Genomic DNA, 19,573 nt, shown 5'->3' on the forward strand with positions numbered 1-19,573 from the left:
CCCGATTACAGGGTAAGCTGTGTAAGCCTTAGAACAAAACAGAAACCGCATTCCTTTGGGAAGAAACAATAGTGAACCAGGTTTGTCTACTCTGTCTCTCTGGAAAACATGCGCTTTCTTTAAACAATCAATTCAAATCACATGGCTGGTCATTTGTCAGTGTACCCAGTGTTATTATTGCTCTTCAATCATTACAGTAGGTTTGTCCTGTCCCTCTGCTTCATATTTCCTTGGTCAAAGCCATCTTTCACAGGGGAATGGGTATGTATCTCTGTATCTATCAAATATTCCTTCATAGGGGAATGGTACTGTGTCCATCCTTCACAGCAGAATGGGTCTGTGCAATATTAATCATTCACAGGCGAATCAGTCACAGCTATCCTTCACAGGGGAATGGGTCTGTATCTATCAAAGCCATTGTTCACAGGGCAATGGGTCTCTATCTATCAAAGCCATCATTCACAGGGGAATGGGTCTGTATCTATCAAAGCCACACTTCACAGGGGAATGGGTCTGTATCTATCAAAGCCATCATTCACAGAGGAATGGGTCTGTATCTTTGAGAAATCTAATAGCTAGCAGTGAGTCCCAGTGTTGTTTAATCTTTGCTGTACGTGAGCACTGACAATGGCCGGTGCAGGCTGTTCCGTGTGATCCAATTTGCAGCTTCACCATGGCGATGGTAAAGAGATTGCATCCATCCTATAATGAGGTCATACATTTTCCTTTGATGCAGTGAGAGGCTGACCAGTTTTGGAACTAAAGGTGGCTGCCGGCAAATACTGAGTCACACAACAACGCAACACAACAAGACACAACACAACACAACAAGACAACAAACAGCACAGGCTAATGATCCATTTTCAAACCTCCAATGATTTCTGCACTTCTGTCTCCCTCTGTTTGTCCTTGAGCACATTTTGGTGAAGAGATAATTGAATTGTTGATGGACATCATTTCATTTCATTTTGCTCTGAGAAGTATGAGAAATGGAGCCGATACCTGCAAAAGCAAGAGTTATGTCAATGAACAGAAAAATCAAAATGGTGAACATAAACAGACAAACTACCCAATGACGACACAAAGGACAATCGCCAATCATGAGGGTTTTATGCTCTGTCTCCTGAAGCAACTAGATGATCTCTAAACTGCTATGCAACACTGTGCAGCTTATTATCCGCGATTAGCATACAAAACAAGATCACATTTGTATCTGCAAGCAGATTGGAACCTTTTTTAGGGTTTTAGGGATCATCATTTAAGTCTCTAACAAACTGGTAGACATATGTTACCAGGGAACTCATGTGGGAGCAACTGTCATATTATTCCAATGGGATGAGATGCCTTTGGAGAACACAGCTTTATTATGGTTGAAAGGATGAGGGAAGGATGCTAAATAAAGCAAGAGAACGCCTGAATTCCACAGTCTCCTGGGCAGTTGGACAAAAGATGAGGATTTGCTGCAGGTGGCGTTCAATAATTCATGGCTTTGTAAGAATCACTTATTGTTCTGAGAGCTCTATTGGGCTGCCAAGCGCATCTGTTTCCACATCCATGCTGCTGAAAAGAGGATTGTTGCTACCTGGGGAGGCTGGTGGAAGTAGACATTGATTATTACCTGGTTGCTCCTTATACTCAGCAGGTCCTCTACCGTACTCTGATTGTGACAAAGCAGAACTACTGTACATTAGTTTGTGTGACTATTCTAAGACCTTTCGGAAGTTAAATAGAATCACTCTGTGGGAAACAATGACTATTCCACCAGGCAGTGCAACAACCCCAAAAACCATCTATACTACAGAACGTATTGTATGGTCACATACATAAATGGTTAACCGCAACCATGATTGGAGTGTCCATGGTCATGATTTTGTATGCTCTATCAAATATTCTTATTGTAAACCATCTCTTTTAGAAAGTGATGTCTCAATAAAGCTCCATCAATACCCTAAACTAATGTGAACAGAGGGATCAAACAGCTTACTTTGATTACAGACCTTCTCTGATTTGCTACCTGCTGATGCGTTCAGGTTCAGGACACAATTTCAGGCATCACTTATTTTGATTGTATTCCTCACTGTTTGTACTACCCTTCCATGTTCACACAACCACTTTGGAAAATGTAAACTATAATTGATTTCCAAAAACATTTTGATTGCATGCGTGTACGAACAAAGACTTGACACAGAAAAAGCCTGTTAAATGTTTGATATCTTGCACATCGTCAACAGGACAACAACAGGACACTATTCAGGTGGCAAATCAGAGAAGGTCTGTAATCAAAGTAAGCTGTTTGATCCCTCTGTTCACATTAGTTTAGGGTATTGATGGAGCTTTATATGGAAAGAACACCAAGACTCATCCCCCAGGGTTAAGTTAAGAGGAGTTCTCTGTGTCCCTGGATGTATACTAACTGAAACCCTATTTCTCTTTTCTATTACCCCATTTTCCACATCACACCAAACCCATGCTAGACGATTATCTCAGGTCAAACTCGTCTACCTCATGAAAAGAAGGGCACATTTAAACCATGTCCAAAATTATATTGTCCAAAATAAACCTCAGTGACTCTAAATAGTCTCAACATGCCAACTCCCACCAACTCAACTGACAGTTACAAGCCCCCATCCCCTTATACAGTGCCCTGCGTAAGTAATGGGACAGTGAAGCATTTTTTCTTCTTTTGGCTCTATAGACCAAAAGTTTTGATTTCATTAAACTATTACTATGAGATTAAAGTAGAGGTTTTATTTGATGGTATTTGTGTACATATTGGTTTCACCATTTAGAAATGACAACACTTTGTATACATAGTCGCCAGACTATGTATAAAAAGTGTTGTAATTTCTGTAATTATGTACAAAAATACCTATACATAAAAACAATCTGTACAATCTGTACTTTACCTTATAGTATTTGTTTGATTTCAAATCCAAACTTTTGGAGTATAGAGCCAAAAGAAGAAAAAATGCTTCACTGTCCCATTCCCTCCACTGGGCACTGTAGCATACACACACACAACACCCTTAACCACAAACTCCCCTCATGTAGAAATCATGTCCTGGAACCACCCTCCTTCCCAACCTCCTACAGCAGCACCAGCCTCTGCAACCCTGGGCGTTAATCTCAAACAAACACACACCCAGCTGGAATCTCTCCTGCCAAGCCCTACCAGGCTGTGTAGCCTACCTTTCCAACCCATCCAGAACCCCGTGCCTCTCATTGCCTCCCAGCACCTCTGTCATCTGTTTGTCACACAGCAGAGGTGCGTGGTGCCTGATGATTACCGCACGCTGTATAATAGGCAGCATTAATCATCCAATAGTGACAGGCAATGTTGGGGGAGTCTTGGCAAAAAAATAAATACTGAGAGCACTAATCTCCTCTCCTCCTTTCTCCTGTGCTAATATAATGACATGCTCATATTCTTCCCATTAAGCGACTCTTCTGACCCCCCCCCCCTTCAGTTCTGCAGTAAGCCAGATGAAATAGGGGAATAGAGTTTCATTAGTTTACATTGCCCCCCCCCCCCCCATCCCCCACTCCCCTCGCTTCCGCTCTCTCTCTCACTCTGCCCCTTCCCACCCCCTCTCTCCATCTCTCCCTCTTCTTTTCTTCCATCGTTTACTCTGTTTTTCTATTTCTATGCCTCCCCCTCAACCCCTCTCCTCTCTCTCCAGTTATTTTCTATCAAGCTAGAAATGGGGACATGCAAGTAAACAGCATTCATAAGATGCTGCCAATACAATTAGAGCATATTTCTCTCTCTCTCTCTCTTCTCTCCCCTCTCATCGCTCCCTCCCTCCCTCCCTCCCTCCTTCTCTGTCTACCGATGCACTGCAGCTCCTCCCTCCACCTTGCTCAGCAGCAGCCCCTCCCTCTCCCTCTCCCTCTCTCCCTCCTTCCCTCTCCCACTCTCTGTCTCGCACGGCTAGGTGCAGCATGTATGTGAGGGTGTGCAGGCTACCGGAGCCTGTGTTTACTTGCGAGCCAATCAGTGGGGCCGGATTTAGCGCATCTGGAGGACCAAGGCATCTCCCATGCTCCTCGCCAGAGACCCTCATCTGTTTATCCTTCCTCTGGAATCCCGTTATTTCATTTGAATCTCATCAATGGCCTCTTCAATCCCCCCTTCTCCGCTCTCTGAGGCATTTTGGATTTGCTTGGCAACATGGAGCAGCTTAAATTAGAATTCTCTGCATGACGGTCCTGGTAAGTATTGTGGACGGTCTGTTCCATGGGCTTTGAGCACTGAGGCATTGAATCAGGTTTATTATGGTGCAGTGGTGGGGCAGAATCACCAGGGAGAAATATGCATTTGAAAAAAGGTATGTTCAGAGAGAGGGTGACAGTGGGAAGAGCCGTTTGATAATTCAATTGAACAGGATTCCAAATCAGATTTGTGCTGTGTCATCCAAATGCAGCTATGTGCAAGTGGGTTGCATTTGAGTTGATCTTTGTGTGTGTGTGTGTGTGTGTGTGCGCGCGCGTTTGTGCATGCGTGTGTGTTTGTATGTGTGTGCATAACTGTGTGTGTGTGTGTGTGTGTGTGTGTGTGTGTGTGTGAGTGTGAGTCCGTGGCACACCTGTGTCTCTGCTTTTATATTGACCATAAAAAAGGTGTGTAACTCTACAGTATGTCCAGGTGTGCAATGGAGCGTGCATGTTTGATGTTTCTGATTGAGTGCTTTATTGTTCTTCTAATCTGCCCCTCTTAGTATTCATCTTTTGAAACACCATATATTTGTCTATCCCAACACCTATTTGCTTTGGGACTGTAAACACTCTTATTGAAACCCAATGCATTGGCTGTAATCCTTCTGGGGTTGAATAATGTCATCTAGGTGTTTCAATTACCACAGGTTGCAAGGGGGGATATTGGTTGCATTATGTATGTAGGTCAAACAAGCCAGTCCCATCCTTTCATCTTGCAGCCTGTACTATTTGCATTCCTCATAATGGTGTCTGCAGTGCTCTGGCAGACAGAGGAGCTACATACTCGTTCTCCCATTTTAGCAGAACACCACAGCAGCTGCGAGCCACAAGCTGACACCTCTCCCAGGTGTCTTTTCGGATACATGCTTCACATTGTGTGTTGTATAAGCCTACGTAGCTGCCTAGAATAGATGATCATGTTGACGTAAATGTGAGATGAGGTTTTGTTCCACAGAGCCAACTTGTTTCATTTCCTTTGATTTGATGGAGACAAGGCTGATTACATTTCCTTGTAAATGTACAAATGTGTGTGTGTGTGTGTGTGTGTGTGTGTCTGTGTGTGTCTGTGTGTGTGTCTGTGTGTGTGTGTATGTTGCAGTTTCAAAGTACAGTTCAAATTAATTTTAATATCATGCCACAAGATATTGATCTGGAAATTCTCTGAAAATGTTTTCTTATATGAGGGAGTGATTAAAACCACTATGGTTACCTAGCAACACTTAACCCTAGGTGGTCTTGCAGAGATCATAAAACCTTTATAATCATAACAGATTCTCCTATTGCCTGAGCGCCATAGCCAACCAGAATGTAAGCACAATACCATTTATTCTTACAATATTATAGGTAGAGTATTGATTATTTTTGATTTATAGAAATTGTGGGTTATAGCATTTATAAATGTATTTTCAAGACCGTGTGTGTGTGTGTGTGTGTGTGTGTGTGTGTGTGAGATAACAACCATTCTCCTGGTTATTTCAGTACATGAACTGTTCATATGCTGATGTATGAGTCTGTTGGAGCCTACTGCTGATGTATGAGTCTATTGGAGCCTACTGCTGATGTATGAGTCTATTGGAGCCTACTGCTGATGTATGAGTCTATTGGAGCCTACTGCTTTTGCTCAATCGTGACATATCAGAGGAAGTCATCAATCAAAACTGTTTGGACTTTGTAAGCAGATGTGTCATACATGATTCAGTCATACTCTCAAATGCAAATACAAGCATATAGATGCAGCTGTTGCACAATCATTCTTTTTCATTATGTATTCATTCATGTGGTTGTTACATGCTCTACTAGTCTTCATGTGGTGTTCGACTAAACTTGTCCCCAGGCTATATTACACAAAGTCTGGAATATAAGACTGGACTCAAACCAGGCCTTGAATTTACTGAGTTAATTATTTGTCATTATTTGATTTCACACAACAGCAAGGAATGGCTCCAAATCAGAAACGTGTGCTGTGCAAGCAATGGGGGGAAGTGCTGTGGGTCAATGGCTATGCACCCCACAGTTTCTACTGGTCTTTCTATTGGGTAAACGAAAGCCAAGTTTGACCTGTTATTCCACCAGGCCTTCCGATCTTTTGGGCCGGAAGTGTCTGGGAATGAGAGTAGTGAGTAGTCTGCTGGCGCAAATTCATGTCTGAGGTTTGGGTATCAAGCTTAGATTTCTTCCTTTCACCTTTTAGTTGCTTGTATCAGATGTTGGGTAGCATGAAATAATTTGCAATGCCAACATAATTTAAAGCTTTTGTGATGATGACTAAGAATATTAGGCCTGATAAACCTGACGGCTAATTCCTTTACAGCCCTGTATTTGGCTCCCAAAAGATGCAAGCAATTACTTCTTATGGTTGAGGATAATGACAATGTTGGGTTTACCCTGGAGATACCATCTCTGGTACTCAAATTGGTCATTACATTAATGATGTGGGCTGTGGGCTCCACACTTTGTTTCCCACAATGCCAAGCCATCACACCGGCTTTATTGTTGCATCTTTCGACTTGCTAGCTACATACTCTGCATGAATCCGAAAACAACCTACTGTATCTTTCCCATTATATGGTCCATCTCTTGCACTGCAAGACCTAGTCTTCGAGTTTTTAATGCAATTCAAATACAAGCCTGCAGTATTCTGTCAGCCTGCACTGTACAGTAGCCCTCTGTATGAGAATGAGCCTGCAGAATGCTTTTTTTATTGGCTGCACTGTGAAGAGATGACAGATTGTAATGATTTCCTTTGGAATCAGAACATTGCAGTATACTGTAATGTTCCAAGTCTGTCGCCTCTATAAAGGACGACCTGTTAAGACAGCAGGACTACATGTATATTGTAATTACAGCTGGTCCTATTGAGAGGGAAGCCGCTGGAATCAGGACATTGCAGTATAACATGGTTAATTTCAGTCACCCTAAAGAGGGGGGACCGTTAAGACCGTTGCTCCACATGTGGAGAGGCTGCTGCTGGGGGGTGGGGGAGAGACAGACACAGGCAGATCAGTCATAGGGTACTCAATTTTGCTTTCCACAAATGTATTCAGAAGGTCACAGTGCCGCTCCTCTGCAGCAGCCTCCCCCATTTAAATGTAATCATAACAGCTTCATGTAAAATATGAGACAGGCACAGAGGAAGACGGGGGTTGAGTCTCCCTCTGACTCCCACACTTGACTGGATTTATACTGTTCACATATTCAAAAGCAGGTCTACTGATCAGAGAATCCACTCCTGTTCTAATGAGATTGTGAATATTCAGCGGAAACTGGTCTGGAAATTGAGACGATAACCTAGCTATCTCGCCCAATTAATATGTGAAGCTAGCTGGTAATTATTATATGGGCGATTTGGTATGAAAAATCTCACAAAATCACCCATTGTACTGTCGATTAAGGGCCTTAAGAAGCTTGGCCGGTGTAAAATTGCCTTCGGGATTGCTACTGAGCCACTTCTTTTCAATTCAGCTCCAAACTAGGATCCCTGTGTGTGGAGAAGGGGAAAGGTTTGTGTAATTACCAGCTTAGGCTGCTGTAACGCTGAATTTTCAAGAGGAATGGTTGTTAATGAGGAAAATAGCACCCTTTACGGAATTATTATTAGACATTGTCAAAGAGCTGAGAGACGGATCCGTGTGGAAATATTACCAATTAGACTCAGTGCAGGCTTCACACCGCAAGTCATTTGATACAGAACAAAGCACCCAAATGAAGTGAAACCAACTGAACTGCAACGTACAAAACATGTTGAATTTCCTTTCCACTCATTCTCATAAGGATGTGTTATCAAGCACATAATTATTATTATAAGAAAAAAGGTATATATCTGAGTAATCTTCCATCCAATGTGTGCTGTGATTAAGTTTACGTGTAGGGCATTTTGTAGTATAGCTATATATTATGACCCGGGGTTGGTGCCACGAGAGGCACCTTCTTTAGGGAAGAGTCACAGTTGGTGAGCGTAAAGGAGTCAAAGATTACGGGTAACCCAATCTGATTTTATTATGAATTTAGTAGTTTCAGCACAAAAGGCACAAAACTGAGAGCATGCAGTTTCCCTTGATTCCCTTATGTCATTCTTCTCACACAGGGCACATGTAGGATATCATTCTATCCTTGCCATAGGGCATGCTATTCATGATGTTCACTTCTTCCCATCGTGTGTCAAGAATGTCTGTCCTACAGGGAGTCATAGAAAAAGTGGGCTTCAGAGAGAGTGAAGGTAAAAATCCATATGAATCAAGCAAATATATAATTCAGTTCAATTCAAATCTCTGGCTGGAAGTGTACTGTAGCAATTCCTTGATCCAGCCTTCAAATTTCCACTTCAGTGTGCTGAGGCTTATGCAGTAGGATTCAACATTCCAGATTGTCTTGCAAAGCTGACACAATCCCCTATCCTACGAGACAGAGAACAATGTCTGTTTTTCCAACATTGAAATTGCAATTTGGATGCTCTGTAATATTGTGGCTTCCCCCTGGGTGTATCCCAATACTCTAAAATGGCTTCCTCTCCTATACTCCTTCCCTTCTTCTGCTCTGATGGAATAGAGCTGGACCTCTCATGTGTTGTCACATGATGAGAGGAAAGCAACCCTCAGGTGCAACCACTGGTGTAGCTCCTGGTATAAACCAGTCCGATTGACCGACAATTGCTTCCAGCAGGTCTCGATGAGCTACAACTCCTTCCATGTGTATTGAGGCTAAGATCTAAGATCATATTTGCTCTAATAACTGCTCCCGTGATCCACATTTACATAATGAAGGGAATGGGCAGCCATTTGCTACAATATGCTGCAAAAATGTGACAGTATCATATACCACGTAGGCATTTTCAGGAATCGGCAATGGTCTCACACAATAAAGGGGAAATCATAGTTTTCATTCACCTATAATCAGTTTCTCAATATTTTGAAAGCAGTCCTGAAGTTGCAATCACTGTCAATCAATGACTAGTTACAGTGTGGTTTGAGCACTGTAATTCAAACAGGGTTTTCTTCTGTGCCTTGTCTCTGCTCTGGTCAGAGTGTGGCCCAATTTAATTTCAGTCCCTAGCCTCAACACCTTCAGTGATGACAGATGTGTAAGAACTGGATTAAGAAAGCAATATGAAAGATGCTCCACATATCCTGTTGGAGGTCATCACCATATTTCTTGGATCTATCTTGTCCTTTCAGACTTTTCAACATCAAAGTTGAAGGTGCAAGGAAAAGGGGCTGGAGACAGAAATGGAACAAGGTCTAGGAGCCCCCTCACAGAGAGGAAGCCACAGGCGTGCTGCAAACAAATTGTTAACAACACAAGAGAGAAGACACAGCTTCAATAGTCAATAAGCTGTAACTCGATTTACTTAAATATGTTCATATGAATATGTTGTAACATCATTTAACATAAAAAAATACAATAATAATAATACAGTATGAGTTAAGAGGTTGATATCCCTGATCTATATTCAAGTTGTTATGAAGTTGCTATACTTTTAATTTTGCGAGCAGTTTGAAAATGTTGAATCACTTCTAAATAATTTTCTTCAAATGGATAGTGAGATGAGAAAAATATTATTTGTTCTGTCACATTCTGTCTCAAAGGTGGCTCTGCATGTCAACATCAAGGTGTCCAGCATTTCCACTCTAAGTCAACTTAACAGATTCTCAGCTCTCCAAAACTCAAGCTTTGATCTAAATCTTAGTGTAGTCAGACACAAGATCAAAGGATGGTTGCTTTAGAGTCAAAATGAAGCTCAGAGCAACAGAAAAAAAACCTGTAATCCATTTCCATCTGGGATCTGAACTTATTTACCATTACAGTCTTCCTGGATGTATATATCAAGTCAGACTAGACCAACCTGACTTCTTCACTTTATAGTATGTTATTTACAAGGTATTTACTTATATAATACACATAGTATTAGTAATATTACTATTACCTAATGTTTGCCTTTCATATATTTCAAACAAGTAGTGCTAAACTCCATTTACCCAGTTATAGCAGACCATTGAAAAATGATTATATTCTAATCAAATTCAAGTAGACGATTTGATATTGAATTACTGTTAGTTTAAATTCAAATGCACTGTACCAAAAGTAAAAGGTTATTAGGATAGTTACAGGTAGTACAGTGCATACTGTATAGCACTATAGACTTTCAGAGGGTAAGTGGACCACTCCCTGTGGTTTGCTTCGCTACTCAGCTGCATCTCACAGGAGGGAGAGGAGACCGAGGGAGAGGTTTGGAGAGAAAAGATGGATGTTTTGGAGGAGAGAAAAATCTGTCAGAATGTGATGAGAATGAGAGGTCCAGCGAGGGAAGGCTAGCCGTCATGGAACTGCAGGAGAGAGGAGACATGTCCACTGTGATTCCTCCCAAGGTCATTGCAAAGAGGAAAGAGGATGGAGAGAGGGGGTGGAGAGGAGAGAGAGAAAGAGAGAGAGAAAGAGAGAGAGAGAGAGAGAGAGAGAGAGAGAGAGGAAGGGAGGGAGACAGACAGAGAGACAGACAGACAGTTCAGATCTACAGTTCAAATTTCAGGGTTTTTTTCTCGAAAGTGGAAAGAAATTAGATCATGCAAACATGCAAAACGATTTGAAACAGAGATCAATATAGCCAATATATTCATTCTAACCCTTAAATGCCCGGTGTTGCATACTGTATCGGCAATAATGTATTTTAAGTAAGGCCATATCCGACCAAGAAATTGCTGGTTGAGTCGAAATCGCCAGTCCAAACCCAGTTGAGTAATCGTCACAAATTTATGATAGGCTGTTAATTATTTAAATGTGTTTTTTTATTTAAATATAGTTTTTGTCCGTCAAAAATACACTGGTTTGACTTTCAGCGCTGATCGAGAATAAGTTAACGTTCTACTGAAGGCGACTCCGGAGACGTTGTGGTAAAAGGGTGAGTTTCTAAAACTGGATGCATATTTTTCAGTTGACATTCGCTGCAGCAAACACATGACAGGTATTCTTTGAAATACAAAAAACACCATTCCCCTTTAACTAACATGCAAAAACTGTATCTGAACAATGACATCCTCCATTAGTCCAAAATTACCTTTGCAAGCATTTATCTTGGCATAATCTCGGATTCTGGGGACACAGGATGGAAGTCAGAAGTTGTCACCAAGACAACACCTCTCAAAAGGTTGCCCTCTAGTTTACATCCCAATTTGCATGCATTACACAAAATGAAAACATGGAGTTACCTAAATAAGTTTTCCATAATTCATGGATCCCACCTCCTATCCACATAAACCAGTGGTTGCGCCATCAGACTCTACTTTTATATGAAGAGTCTGACTTAGTGAGACTAACCTTGGCATACTGTAACAAGGTGTGTGTTTTGTTTCAAAGTAGTCAGTATGCAACACCCTGTACAGTATGAACATGTTGCCTATATTCTACATTGACAATTTTTATGAAAGATTTGTAGGTGCTGCTCTCCAGTATATTCTCAGTTTATATACTGTTGTTTTGGGGAGCTGTAACTATGATGCTACTTTTCACTGTTTTACTTCGCTAGCATCTGTATTAGCAAGACACCTGTGTGCAAAAACATATTTTGTTTCATCAACGAATATGTTCTATCCATTCACATAATGGTAGGCCTGATGCATGTCCGAAAGGGGAATGGCTCATGATGAGGCTAGTTTGCTTTCGGCAACAGTAATGATACAATACAACTGAATCATAAATAGCTGAAGGGTGTTTGCACATATACAGCCAAAGAAAGAAACAATTCAGGGCTAGAGGATAAATGGGAGAGAAACACTAAGTGGGCCACTGGATCTGTTTCAATCACAGTTCTAGCTGTTTTAATGCTACGACTTTCATTCCATATGATATGTGTAAGGTGTTATTTGTGATCAAGCACATCAGCAGCAGAATCACTTTCACCCTATTTCAAGTCCAGTGCATATTTTATTCATCACAAAATACGACACAAGTCACAGAACAAGAAGCCCCCATTGAACACCACTGCTGAACATTTGCAGCACTCTTGAATAACTACCTTACTTCAGATTTCCATTTTTGTTCAAGCCGCCTGCTGGCTCAGCTCACACTTCACAGCTGTACCAACATGCTGAATATTTGACCATAGTGTCGTTACCACTTTATACTCCATTGATACTCATATACTTGGAGTGCTCTGTAAAACCATCACACTCTCCTCTTGTGGATAATGCCTACTACTACTACTACTCATAGTAGAAGTCCAGATCTAGTCCTACTAGCATGGAGTGTTCCCAATGCTTTAATTATAACACATTTCCCCACCACAGATGTGTTGGTAACACTTTACATCATATGTATATATTGAACTTGAAGGAGAGTTTGTGTACGTACATTTGTTAAATTGTTTGGTAGAGAATATGTAGAGAATAGTTTATGTATGGTAGTTAAGTATGTCTATCTATTTGCCATGGCCAAATGCCATTGAAACAATTAGATTATCTGAGGCCAGCACTTTTTCTGCCCTCATTTAGGACATCAGGGCACATTTGGCGAAATTGTCATTGACTGATGTCACAGTTTTTGTCACGTAGAACCCTCTCAATAAAGAGAAAGCCAAGAGACCTATTACTCTGACTTAGCATAAGGCTCTTCAGAGAGGCCATAGCCATAGCTGAGACTCAAATTGTATGATCGATGAGGGAAGTAGAGCTTGAAGGCTTTTGCAAGTTAAAGCGCCCCTGAGTCGAAAGCAAATAGGGTTTTAAAGTGCTCCAACAATCTCTCTCTCTCTCCATTTATCGCTGCTCTGCAGCAATCTCAGTTGTATATCATGCCAAGGACGACATCTTGGCAGTTACATTGGATGTGTTGTGTTTAGTCTCCATTCTGTGTATCCATGCTATTTAATTCCTCAAAGCAAAGCATTTCAAGGTATTTTTTTCAAACTTTATTTACCACAGAGAACCTCACACATGTCCCAAGATCCAAACACTCACAACTAACATGTGAAGCAGAAGTGAAAATAAAAGTACAAAAAGTACAAAAGAAAGAGAAACAAAGAACTGAGACTCGAAGGCCAGCCCATCCATCTTAAAATAAAGTTTTACCCATATTTAATGTATATATAGTTTTGAGCAATGTTCTATCCATTCCTGGGTTTATTTTGATTAAGTGTGTCTAGAGTTCTGACCAGTCACGCAGGTAGAAATCCAACCAGTATGGCGCATTGTGATAAAGTCGCTCTCACTACACTTGAAGTTAATATGACTTTTAAATCGCAAAAACGTCCAATGTCCAATTTCAAAACTGCCCAGTGTCCTGACGCACAAGGTTGTCTTCTCTTGAATGAGCCATTGATAACATTTGTGCAATATTCCTCTCTTGAGATATTTGTATTTTAACCCTTTGCCGCATACAATCACACTGGTGTGATTAGAGCACTTGATTGGAACGTCTATTTATTTAGCCGATTGACACAACAATCAGCGTTTGGGCTAATCACACAGTTTTTTCCCAGAAACATTTTTCACATATCATAAGTCTTAACAACTGTATGTCTTCAATGTGAGCAGTTTATTTGTTTTATATCGACGTTCACAGAAGTAGTAACAGCATAACACAGTATTTGTGAACTAGTCATAATTTCAACTGACAAGGTAGCCTCTTTCCTAGTAATCTGCAGTTAGCAATGGGAACTGTTATAATTTTGAATTAAAAAAGCATCTTTGTTAAAATGCCAGCTAGATTAAATACATTTTTATACACTATTTTAATTAGATAAACAGGTCCATTTATGTTGGAAGAGAGCAGGTAAAAAAAGCTCATCAGTTAAATCCATGCCTAGAATATTGAGCAATACACCATGTTGCAGAGCCATCATTTAGTGTTTACACTAAGACAGTCACACAAATGAGTATAAACCAGCCTTTTAGTGTCATACTAGCCTGCATGATTCATATGATTTCTATCAGTGTTTTGCAATGCTACCTAGCCATACAGATAATCGCTAAAAGGAGTCTTTGTTGATGGTATCCTGTAAAAATGAAGGTCCTTATTTTGGCTTTCTCTGTTTTCTGTTATAAGCCATGGCTATGAGGCATGTTTCCTCCGGTCCAGTCCATCCCGTCTCTCCTTTAGGCAATAGGCTGTTGCATGTAGGCTTACAAAAAATAGTAGTGCTTATTTTACAGTGTCGCCTTTTATTCATTTAAAACATTGTTTTATTTAACAGTATTATTTGAAAACAGTCCAAGCATTTGAGGGTTATTTTGGGATTTAAGGGACAGTGAGATTTGTATCAAATATATTTGAATTGAGGCACAATTGTGGACAATGCCTTTGTAAAACACTTATTAAATACATTTGAATTGAAACAGTGGGGACAGCCATTTGCTACAGTCGCTGGGCCTTATATCAGAGGATTTTCTTGGTCAAACTCTTCCAAGGTTTTACAGTGACCCTCATATTGTTTGATAGATTTTCGTCCATGTGCATCGTTAAATTAAATTGTGAATCTCAAATATCATGAATTGTTCTCATAATAAAAAAACATCAATGACTTCTTATAACTAATGCAGACAATGATCCGAAGCATCCGGCTGGCACCGCAAATGAGGGAACAAACTGGGTCAAGACACCAGGAAAGTAAGTTAATGACACAATCATTGATATTGTTGTGTGCTGTATTAAAAAAAACTATGTTTTGAATGCAACTGACATGAAATTTTCTATCATACACAGGTCTCCTGATTTCAACCCCATCAAGCGTGTCTGGCATGCATTGAAAGAGTAGTGAGTAGAGCATCAGATGGGAGGTGAAACCAACAAACAGAGATGAGCTTATTGCGCCCATTAGTACATTTTTGGGAAGAGAAGCTGACAAGAGCGGCCTGCAACAAGTACATCAATCACTTCTGGAAGGTTCTGCCAGAGGTTATCTGGAAGGTGGCGCATTCCGGAATGTGATCGGAAATGCCAGTCTTGAATAAAAACACTTACTGTTCATTTACACTTATTGCCTTAGTGTTATTATTGTATTTTTTTGCTTACTTTGTTGATATTGCAATATTGAGAGGACGCTTGCAAAGTAACCATTTAATTGTACAGTTTACAACCTGTATCCTATGCATATGATCAATAAACTTTGACTTGACTCTTTATACAACTCTTATGTGGGCTGTACCCCTCGTAAGATTGCAATTCTATAGTTGGATTTACATATGCCAATGTTCCATTATTATATGTACCATCAGAACAAGTATTACAAATTAAATAGATCAATATAATTTTTCAAAAGTTTTAAGAATTTACGGAAGACATGATATATCTGTTATGGAACAAATAAAAACATTTAGCAGGCTCAATGTTGTAGGAGGGGATGGGTCAGTAATTTATACAGACAGAACAAACTCTCCTTTTCAAAGGGAGTGATTCATGGGTCTGTAATGGACAGCAAATTACAATATAAGGCCGGAAGTGGGAGAAGGTGAGGGAATTTGTCATCAACTGTGGGCTGATGTCACAGCCACCTTCTGCTGTCCTATATAGGCTACTTTTCTATCCAGTCTTAATCCCAGTGAAACCCAAAATGATGACCATACTCCTGTCTTGCATGAAAATTCCTAATATTATTCTGTAATCCACAGGTTGCATTGTCAATGTGAAATGACGATAAAACATTTTCTCAGCACTGTCACGTGTTGTTTGGTTGCTGCCTGCGCAATGAGAAAATGTGTGATGACGGTATGAGAGTAGATTAGGATAACTGATGAGCTGATCTGATATAATAAACTTGATTTTTCCAAAGCCTAGGACATATTCTGTAATTCGTGGAAGGAGGTAATATATCTAACAAGTGTCGTAGTATCAATCTTGTAAACTCTCACCTACTGTAGCTAGATGGATAAACTGAGACATAGACTGCAATTTGGAGCATGTTGTATCATTTCAGACACAGGCAAGACTGGTGTTTTGATCTCTTGTTGTTGAAGTAAGTTTGTGTGAGAGTCAGCCTCATTGTGGGAGTTGTATTATACAGGGTGATTGGAGCGAGAAGGGGGAAGTGATTGCAAAATCCTGGGTGAGATATGAGAAAGGTGTTTTTTGTAACAACAGGAGCAAAACCGGTAATTTCAATTGTAAATCTCAACTAAACGTGGTATATTAAGCAGCTTATATACACTGTCACGATAACGGTGAATCGTTCCTTTAAGCAAGAAAAGATCCCTCATGGTCAGTTGTCATTCGAAGATGAATTTACATTAGTAAATATTGCAGCAAATATGCTTATGGCCCGAAAGACAGAGCCGGAAACAGAGTACAGAACTGTACCTGGAATCAGAGTAGAGTAGAAAATCCTCCAGGCAATAGCACTTGCATATTCAGTTCCATCCAGAACCGGCGTAAGTCTCTTTCTCTTCTGAATTGGTGCCTCTGCACCATTTGTAAATTAAGCTGACATTTGTTATAAATAGTTTGTCTACTTCATTTATTTGATTGGGGTCAATGAGATGCAAGCTGCAGAGGCATTGCCTAATCGTAACTGAAAAGGACACATTTTAAGCAAAGTTGAGATAATCATTTATCACAAAATGGCTCTGCTGCTATGGCCACATATCCACATCTCTTAGACCATTTGCCTTACAAGCTCTCCTCTCATTGTGTATGAGGGATATAGCATCACAAAATACAAATATCTTTCATGATTTTTATCATGAAATGGACTAATAGTATTTTATTGGAATGTACAAGTAGCATTTTAATCCAAACGCAAACTTAGCTTTATAGGTAAACTCTGGGATATGACGTCATGCCTGTGGAAACAGACCAACTTTCATCAAATATATTGTAGTGAACAAGAGTGTCCTCTTGTTTCACTGCCCTTCATTTTCACTTTCTTTCTTTCCATGTCCCTCTTCTTTTTTTTATTCCATTTCCTGAATAAGAACTAAAGATATTTCAATTCTACTGGAGACGCCGGTGCACAACAAAACTTTTGACACATGGGCTCTGTAGCAACACGCTCTATTCTCTAATCTGTTACATCTCCGTTTTTTTATAGTATCTGGCAGTCTACTTTTAATGTTTGACCAGTATAATCCAGACACCCACACTGTAGATATCACTTATGGGGTACTGTAATGCACTGTTGTAATTGGTGTTGTAACATTGCACATAACATATCACATACACCATTAAACTGGGTTAACTTTCCCTCTTTCTCTGTGTTTTTCCTTAGGTAAGCGGTAGAATGGTGTCCAGGGAGGCAGGAGGGCACAGCTACCTGGTGGCATGCTGGCAGCCCATCTTGGTTTTGATGCTGGGCACTGTACTGTCTGGATCCACCACAGGGTGCCCCTCCCGCTGTGAGTGCAACGCTCAGGAGCGATCTGTGGTGTGCCACCGACGGAGACTGGCAGCACTTCCTGAGGGCATTCCCATTGAGACAAAACTGCTGGACCTCAGCAAGAATCGACTGAAAAGCCTTGGGCCAGAGGAGTTCATCAATTACCCGCAGCTGGAGGAGTTGCAGTTGAACGAAAACAATATCTCTTCCATCGAGCCTGGAGCTTTTAGCAACCTTGTCGGCTTGCGGACTCTGGGGCTGCGCAATAACCAGCTGAAGCTCATACAGTTGGGAGCATTCACGGGTCTCAGCAACCTCACCCAGCTGGATATCAGCGAGAACAAAATTGTTATACTGCTGGACTACATGTTCCAAGAGCTGTACAATCTGAAAGCACTGGAAGTGGGGGACAACGACTTGGTGTTTATCTCTCAACGGGCTTTCCATGGCCTCAGCAGCCTGGAGCAGCTCACCATGGAAAGGTGTAACCTGACCTCAGTGCCCACCGAGGCCCTAAGCCATCTGCATAACCTGCTGTCACTCCGGTTGCGCCACCTCAACGTCAATGTCATCAGGGATTACTCCTTCAAGAGGCTGTACCGGCTGAGAGCATTAGAGATCTCTCACTGGCCCTACCTGGATACCATGACCCCGAAATGCCTGTTTGGTCTAAACGTCACCTCTTTGACCGTAACAAACTGTAATCTTACGGTCATTCCTTACCAAGCAATCCGACACCTTGGGCATCTGCGCTTTCTGAACCTGTCTTTTAATCCCATTCACACTGTGGAAGGGAACAAACTGCACAATCTGCTAAAGCTCCAGGCCTTTCACTTGGTTGGAGGGAGATTAGCCATGATTGAGCCCTACTCTTTCCGAGGGCTCAACCACCTCAAAGTCCTAAACGTATCCAGCAATAGCCTGAGCACACTGGAGGAGTCTGTCTTTCACTCAGTGGGGAACCTGGAGACCCTAGCCCTGTACGATAACCCCCTGGCCTGTGACTGCCGCCTGCTCTGGGTCTTCCGTCGCCGCTGGAGGCTCAACTTTAACCGCCAGCAGCCTGTCTGCGCTTCGCCAGAGGCCGTACAGGACAAAGAGTTCAAAGACTTTCCTGACATCCTCCCACCTGACTACTTCACCTGCCAGAAGTCCAAGATCCGAGACTACAAGGTGCAGCAGAGACACGTGGACGAGGGGACGACAGTCCATTTCATATGCCAGGCGGAGGGTGATCCGGCCCCCGTGATCATGTGGCTATCACCCAGGAAGCAGTTCATCACCACCAAGTCCATTGGACGACTAACTGTCTCTCCCGAGGGCATCCTGGAGGTGCGCTATGCCCAAATCCAGGACAACGGCACCTACCTGTGCATCGCCAGCAATGCGGCAGGAAACGACACCAGGCCTGCCCACCTGCACGTGCACAGCTACTCCCCCAACTGGCCCCATCAGCCCAACAAGACGTTTGCTTTCATTTCCAACCAGCCCAGTGAGGACGGGGTCAACGGAACCCGGGCCACAGTTCCCTTTCCATTCGACGTCAAGACTCTGATCATTGCCACCACTATGGGATTTGTCTCTTTCCTCAGTGTCGTCCTCTTCTGTCTTGTCATACTCTTTCTTTGGAGTAGAGGGAAAGGAAATCCAAAGCCAAGCATAGAGATTGAGTATGTGCCCCGGAAGGCAGAAGCTGGGGAGAGTAGTCCGACTGAGGCACCACGGAAATTCAACATGAAAATGATGTGAGACTCAGTATGAATCCCTGTTATCTTAAAGACTGACTGCAAATGAGGGTAGATACTATCTTTTCTTAAAATATGTTGAATTTATGAGAGATGGAAATTGCACAGTAGCACAAGTCTCTTGATACTATACCCAAGACTGTTTTACCTTCAGGGACTAAATCCTAAAAAGCAAATGTGGAATTTTAAGTAATTTCTGTGAGTTTTTATGGGCAATGGTCCTAAGAAGAATTAGCCCATCCTGTTCTTTGCTCCTTTCGGCCAGAAAAAGGAGAGAGTGTCTTTAACCCTATCTAGCCTTTTGACTATGTGTATTTTT

The 19,573-nt window shown here is 41.5% G+C and overlaps 1 protein-coding gene across 1 annotated transcript; it reads left to right on the forward strand.

Annotated features, from left to right (window-relative positions):
• Nucleotides 1-17,413: 17,413 nt before the first annotated feature.
• Nucleotides 17,414-19,258, forward strand: lingo1b (leucine rich repeat and Ig domain containing 1b; the record flags this gene model as incomplete). Its single annotated transcript, XM_083666178.1, has 1 exon — nt 17,414-19,258. The coding sequence occupies one exon, from the start codon at nt 17,414-17,416 to the stop codon at nt 19,256-19,258; it is 1,845 nt and encodes a 614-aa protein (XP_083522304.1).
• Nucleotides 19,259-19,573: the final 315 nt, after the last annotated feature.

The sequence above is a fragment of the Argentina silus genome, assembly GCF_951799395.1.
Source record: "Argentina silus genome assembly, chromosome: 3".
NCBI lineage: Eukaryota > Metazoa > Chordata > Actinopteri > Argentiniformes > Argentinidae > Argentina > Argentina silus.